This window comes from Zingiber officinale, chromosome 3B (genome assembly GCF_018446385.1).
Source record: "Zingiber officinale cultivar Zhangliang chromosome 3B, Zo_v1.1, whole genome shotgun sequence".
Classification (NCBI taxonomy): Eukaryota; Viridiplantae; Streptophyta; class Magnoliopsida; order Zingiberales; family Zingiberaceae; genus Zingiber; species Zingiber officinale.
Genome location: NC_055991.1, coordinates 41,488,403 through 41,495,237, shown reverse-complemented (window position 1 = coordinate 41,495,237; position 6,835 = coordinate 41,488,403). Strand labels below are relative to the sequence as shown.

Sequence of the window (6,835 nt, the reverse complement as noted above, 5' to 3'; positions counted from 1 at the left end):
GAAACATAGAATTTATTTTCCCAATAACCTAACTCGGTCTCAAAGGGGGTAACTTCCTAGTTCCCACGTGCGAAACTTTTTTTATATCCCTTATTCTTTTCTCTTTTTTTTCTCAAATGATTACATTATGCAACACTTGAATTTTTCTAAACAAGCTTATATGATATGAGCATCATCCAATAACCAAGATATCACTACAACAAAAACATTAAAAGACAACGGTTAAAAATCGTTGTCATAGGCCCTTTAAAACCGTTGTAATTGGCAGTGTTGTTAAAAGTCGGGGCTATGACAACGATTTTAAACCGTTGTCTTTGAATGAAACGACAATAGTTTTGCAACGGTTTAAAACCGTTGTCTTTGAATGAAAAGACAACGGTTTAAAACCGTTGTTGTTTAGAGCACGTTTAATAACGCTGTTAATTACAACAGTTTTTGGAGCTATGACAACGGTTTTAACCGTTGTCTTTGAGGGTGATAGACAACAACAATAGTTTTAAACTGTTGTCTTTTAAACTATTATCTTTTAATACTATTATATCAGATTTCAATATAAATATATAATAAAGGCTCATAATCACAAAAGAAAGAATATTCCCCATATCAATGTCATTCAAAATGTTACTTATACAAAAATTACAATCACAAAAGAAAACATATCTCATGTTCAAATAAAATTTATCCCAATACAAATAAATAAATAGACTTCATTTACAACTAATGAACAATAGCCAAAAAACTAGAAACTTGTTGTAACACCCATAGGGTCTCTAATAATTCATGTAGATTTATGCATGATTAATATAGATTTATGCATAATTAAAATAAGCCTTAATAATTCAAATAGATTTATACATGATATAACATGGGCCTTATGTGGATTCTTCTTTAGAAAATAAAATAAAAAGGACCAAAAAGAGGCATGACCAAGGATTGAACCTTGGACCTCTTGGTAAATGGTTTCATGTCATAACCAGTAGCCCCAGCAGGGGTGTGCTGATATGAAAAGAGAGGAATTGTTGTTAAAGGTAAGGAGGTGGAGGCTCTCTTTACTAAGGAGGATAATCCCAAGTTTCCTTCCTCTTCTCACAATGAAAAGAAAGTTTTTACTTTCTCCCTTCATTAAGGATGAGTAAAGGAAAAGGGAAGGAAAAAAATTCATGTTTTCTTCTTCCATTCAATTGGAATAAAAGGAGGAAAGAATGAAAATTTTTATTTTTGTTGCTCTCTTTCTCCTTCCTCCTCCTCTCCACCGAAACCACCCTCCTCTCCCTCACCATTGCCGAACCAAGCAAGAAGGGTTGCTCTCTAGGAAAAGCTTCACAACCAAGGATTCTTCTCTTAGAGAGTTAAGCAAGGGATGTAAGTATCCTCTCACCTGGAGTACAATAGTTTTCGTACGCTTGACGTTTAAAAATTGTTTGAAAAAAAAACTTAGGGATTTTCCTTGTAAGTTTCGGCCAAAATAAAGAGTTGTGGTCACTTATGGTTGTCAAGTTGAAATCTATGCTTCATGTTGTAACAAAAAGTTGGAACCTCACTCTTGAAGTTTCGGCCAAGAGAGAATACAAGGATTAGAGTAAAATTTTGAAGCCTAAACATGCTTATTTATGCTCCTTCATGATACATGAATTTTTATATGTTGTTGGATAAGTTTTTATGCTACATGATGTATGAAATAAAACCTAGGACCCTACCTTAGGTTTCGGCCAAAAGAAAATATAAGGTGTAGAGTAAGATTTTGAAATCTAAACATGCTTATTTATGCTCCTTCATGATACATGATCTATTATATGTGGTTAGATAAGTTTTCATGCTACATGATGTATAAACAAAACCTAGAACCTTTCTTTAAGTTTCGGGCAAAGATGAATACAAGGTCTAGGGCAAGATTTTGAGACCTAACTATACTTGTTTGTGCTCCTCATGATGTATGATTTTCTATGCAAGGTTAGATTGAAATGTTCATGTCTTATGTTGCATGAAAACCCTAGAAACCCTACCCTTAGGTTTCGGCCAAGGTTGAATTAAAAAGGCTTAGAGAACAGTTGTTGACCTAACTATACTTGTTTGATGTTTCTTCATGATGTATGCTTCCTTATGCTATGTTAGGTTAAATATCCATGGCTTATGTTGCATGAAAAACCTAGAACACCACCTTGAAGTTTCGGCCAAGTTAAGAGACAAGGTCTAGGGCAAAGTTTTGAAATGAAAACATGCTTGTTTATGTTGTTTCATGATACATGATCTCTTATATGCTGTTAGTTAAGAGTTTTATGCTCCATGTGGTATTAAAAATTTAGAATCCTTACCTTGATGTTTCGGTCAAGTTGGAAATAAGGTCTAGGGCAAGACTTTGAAATCTATTCATGCTTGTATATGCTTCCTTATGATGTATGATCATTATTATATGGTTGGTTTAAGTTTCATGCTTCATGTTGTATTTAAAAGTTAAATGCCTCACATTTAGGTTTCGGCCAAGGTTGAAATTGTGACTTAGGGCAAAGTTTTGAAACCTAACCATGCCTATTTATGCTTCCTTATGAAATATGATGTCTTATATGTTGTTGGTTTCATGCTACATGTGGTATTAAAAGTTGGAACCTCACCTTAGGTTTCGGCCAACAAGGAATTAGGGTTTGTAGGAAGATCAAAACCCCCAACCATGCATGATAATGACTCCTTATGATGTGCTATGAAATTTAGGTCACCATGTTGTATGTTATATGCTTTATGTTATGTGCACTTATGACATCATGTTATGATTCTTTAGGATATGCTTTATGTTATGTGCACTTATGACATCATGATATGATTCCTTATGGTATGCTTAATGTTATGAGCACTCATGTTATGATTCCTTATGATATGCTTTATATGACATCATGTTATGATTCCTTAGGATATGCTTTATGTTATGTGTACTATAACATCATGATATGATTCCTTATGATATGCTTAATGTTATGTGCACTCATGTTATGATTTCTTATGATATGATTTATGCTATGTGCACCTCATGCTATTATGATATGTTTATGAAAGGCTTATGTAAAATGAAAAGCCTAAGAGATGCTTCCCTTGAGATGGGATCAAGAGCACTCTTCATGATATGACAAAGAGATGCTTCCCTTAAGTTGGGATCAAGAGCTCTCTTCATGATATAACAAGAACATGAAATGCTATGATATGCTATGATATGACATGATATGACATGCTATTTTACTTTGTATGGCTTGTACCAAGGGTGGGCTCCATAAGTGCCCCTAGGCCGACGGACTATGAACGGGTCTAGTAAAAAAAAAGGGATGAGCTCCTTAGTACGCCCCTAGGTCGACGGTCATAGTACGGACCTAGTTCCCTAGTAGGTTCGGGGCTAGCTACCCTGTCCTAGGGATTGCGCGCATTCATGTATGTATGTGGTACAAGCCGGGCCCTCATGTTGAGATTATGTTTAAGTATGTATACGATATATGTTTTCAAAAGGACATCTTGCATATACTCATTCACGATTCATGTTTTCAAAAGAACATCTTGCATCTACGAGCTCATGATATATGTTTTCCCTTATGCTTCTTTAAGATGCTCTTGAGATATGTCCATGATGTTCACATGATATGATATGATCTTATGTTATGTTCACATGATACGATATGATTCTATGTTTATGTTCACATGATATGATATGATTCTATGTTTATGTTCACATGATATGATATGACTCTATGTTTATATTCACATGATATGATACGATTTTATGTGTATGCCTCACATGATATGATATGACTTACTGTTATGCTCTCACATGTTATGTTAGGATTTACCAAATGAACATGCTATCACTTTATGTTCATGCATGACTTATGGTTTTTGTGAGTAGGAAAGGAACTTACTAAGCCTATGAGCTTATAGTTTTCTTTATGTTTCCTTGTACTGCAGAAAAAGGAAAGGAATGGCTGAATTAAGAGGAGCAGCAGGAAGGGCAAGTGTGTGTGTGGCAGTGGCATGGTGGAAGAAAACAAACTGCTATATGTTTTATGTTCTAAGTTTTGCATATGAACCATGTGTTGTTTTTATGCCTTGATAGTACTTTAACTAGTATGGATAGTTCTGCACTTATATCCTTCATGTTTCATACTAGTATGCTTATGATATGATGAATTATATTTCAAGTTGTTAGCATTAATTATGTAGTATGCATGAATACTAGTATGTTTACATGTTCAGTATGATAAGCCTGATGTTTACTGCAGTTAGTGTAGAAATAATAATAATAAAAAATTAAATAACTGTTTCCGCTGCCATGAATTTATATGTATGCACGTATGTAAGTAAGTAACCCCGCCCCTCCTTGAGCAGTGGGAGGGCGGGCGTTACACTTGTGATGGTGGTTCATGCCATGTAGGATTGCACTTAATTATTGTCAACCCAAGTCCTATCACAATCTACAACTTGTAGGATTTCATTGGACTCCTCTTCCTCACTTGTTGATTCTTTCATGCCAACCTTTTCCAATATTGTTGATCATCAGTTCCATAATAAGTCCAGTCTTCCCCACACTAGCTCTATCAAAAAGTCCAATATTTCTACCCCGTTATAAGGCACCAGGAGATCAACAACCTATTGATATCAAAAGAAATACGCTATTATATGTATAAAAAAACTTATCCCGAAAGAATAATAAACACACATATGTTTTTATAACAGCTACCATATGTGTGCCTTTGTTATTCTTTCAGAGTCATGAATGGTTCCACAATTTAAAAAGTATACATAAATTTGAGATTTTATTTCTGAATAAGCAAAGATATGATAATTTAGGTTTTACCTTTATATTTTGCATCAGTTATTATTAACCTTGTGTCGTGCAACACCGAAACAACTTCCAAGTAAATTGTAAGTGCTAACAATGCACAATCTACAATTATAGAAATAAAAAAAATCATCAGATCTTGTAAAAAAATCATATAAATAAAAGAAATATTTATCATATCTTGTAAAAACATGCAAGCTATTTATGATCAAAAGAGACAAGTTTCAAAATCTTGGACAATTCACTTCAGCAAGTTGAAACTGGAACCAGTCACTAATCCTGTCTGGTAGGATTGGATGGACTTTGGTTAACCTAGAATTTTCACAAGTTTAACTTGGAAAGAATAGTCAGGCCTCCAAGTGAAACCACAGTCTAGATTTTTCAATACAAGGGTCCTAATAATTTAAAGAATAAACTCATTGAAAGGAAAAAAAAACACACCTTTTGGTTAAAATTCTATCTCCCCCTTGATGGAATAAAGTCCTCTCCATTGCCAACTCTGAGCTGCAATATTTTCTTTAGTTGTCATAAATAACCTCAAATAATACGTAAAAGTAAAAATACAAAACATACAACCATACCCGGGGAGGTTGTAATACTATGCCTCCTACTTGAGTAAAAGCAGTGACAATGCTAACGCCACATGCATGTAGGAGTGGGTTAGGATCATAATTATTGAACCTCAAAGCCTATCATCCAAGGATAAGCATGAAAAAATAGCATACATGGCATACCAACAAAACCAATCTTAAAGATCGGCACATACCTCACTGAGGACACTCATTTGTTTTTGAGGCTTCAACCTTGACTTTTCCACTAGGGAAGCTCATTGAAATGTTGATAGCGATTTGGTATATCTTTGCAGTGAAACTAAGGAGCATATCTGAATAGTTTGCCAAATTTGTCAGGATAAAAATAAAGGTTCTTGTAAAAAAAAATGTCATTAGGTATAGAAGCAAAATGTCATCTAAAGTTTCCTAGGAGTTGAAAGTTGTCCAAGTAGATGGTAGGCGAGTGGAATTGACAACATGCATGTTCCTCACATTTACATCAAGGGGAGCCATGCGATACTCGATATCTAGTTCTCTCAATACCTTGATCATCTCTTGGACAACAAGTTCTCTTCTCACAAATCTTTCTCCCATATCTTGAAAGTTGATACGATGCCTCATCCAAATTGATATTTTCAATTTGTTCATGTCATCGACATCTCTGAGAACGACCAGCAGGCCGGGATACCAGTGCTCCTTCTTGTTCTCCAAATACTTGCAAAAAGAGTTTGATTAGTCGCGTTGGAAATATTGTAAAGTGGATCTGAAGCTGGAACTATTCTTAAAAAATTAGGTTGAAGAACCAGAATAATGACATGTTAACATTCAAAACTTTGTGAGAACATGTAAAAGTGTAGATTTCTTAGTTCTTACCCCAGTATTCGTTCTCTCATGATAGCGATCTTTTCCACAGGAGTTGCGACATGAATACAAAAGTCGATAGATTCACCCATATCTGGACTCCGGTAAAAGTTGCCTAGTGGCAAGGTAGCCAGAACGGTGTTTGGATATGTAACCTTAAGGTTGTCAAACCTCAAGAAAACTGTAGTCAAGATATTCATCTCCTCCACAAACATCTGGAAATTAGAAATTTTTTTAAGAAACTATTTACCATACTACGAGAATGTGTATGAGCTAAGAAGTACCTGAACTCCATCTATTTCACAGCGGTCGTCGACATCAAAAGGGTGCATTGCGAATAAGAAAATAATAGATTCGAAGACCATCTTCAAAGTGTTGCCAAAAATAAAGACTAGCAGTAAAAGGTGAGAGCTTAGAAGAACAAAGAAATGGGTGGTGGCAATTCCCAGAATAAGTATGGTGAATCTATTTATGACAACATTAAATATTGGTTTGACAGCATTTTATGGTGAGGAATTATGTAATTTGTAAATAAGCATTTTAGATAACAGATTAAGCTAGTGGAAAGTTAACTAATTGCCTTTTTATTTCCTGAAAGCAGGAAGGGTAA

The 6,835-nt window shown here is 34.8% G+C and overlaps 1 protein-coding gene across 1 annotated transcript; it reads right to left on the bottom strand.

The window, feature by feature from the left end:
* Nucleotides 1–5,790: 5,790 nt before the first annotated feature.
* LOC122054837 (mechanosensitive ion channel protein 5-like) lies at nucleotides 5,791–6,647 on the bottom strand. Its single transcript, XM_042616264.1, has 3 exons — nucleotides 6,510–6,647; nucleotides 6,238–6,440; nucleotides 5,791–6,079 (listed from the first exon to the last, which is right to left on the bottom strand). The coding sequence occupies exons 1-3, from the start codon at nucleotides 6,588–6,590 to the stop codon at nucleotides 5,791–5,793; spliced, it is 573 nt and encodes a 190-aa protein (XP_042472198.1). The 5' UTR covers nucleotides 6,591–6,647.
* Between the last annotated feature and the right edge of the window lie 188 nt (nucleotides 6,648–6,835).

Excerpts from the sequence above, each read along its gene's own strand:
- LOC122054837 (XM_042616264.1), bottom strand. The coding sequence starts at position 6,590 with ATGGTCTTCGAATCTATTATTTTCTTATTCGCAATGCACCCTTTTGAT. Across the intron at positions 6,441-6,509 it reads GTGAAATAGATGGAGTTCAG|ATGTTTGTGGAGGAGATGAA; the intron begins GTACTTCTTAGC and ends TCTAATTTCCAG. Across the intron at positions 6,080-6,237 it reads ATGAGAGAACGAATACTGGG|GTATTTGGAGAACAAGAAGG; the intron begins GTAAGAACTAAG and ends CTCTTTTTGCAA.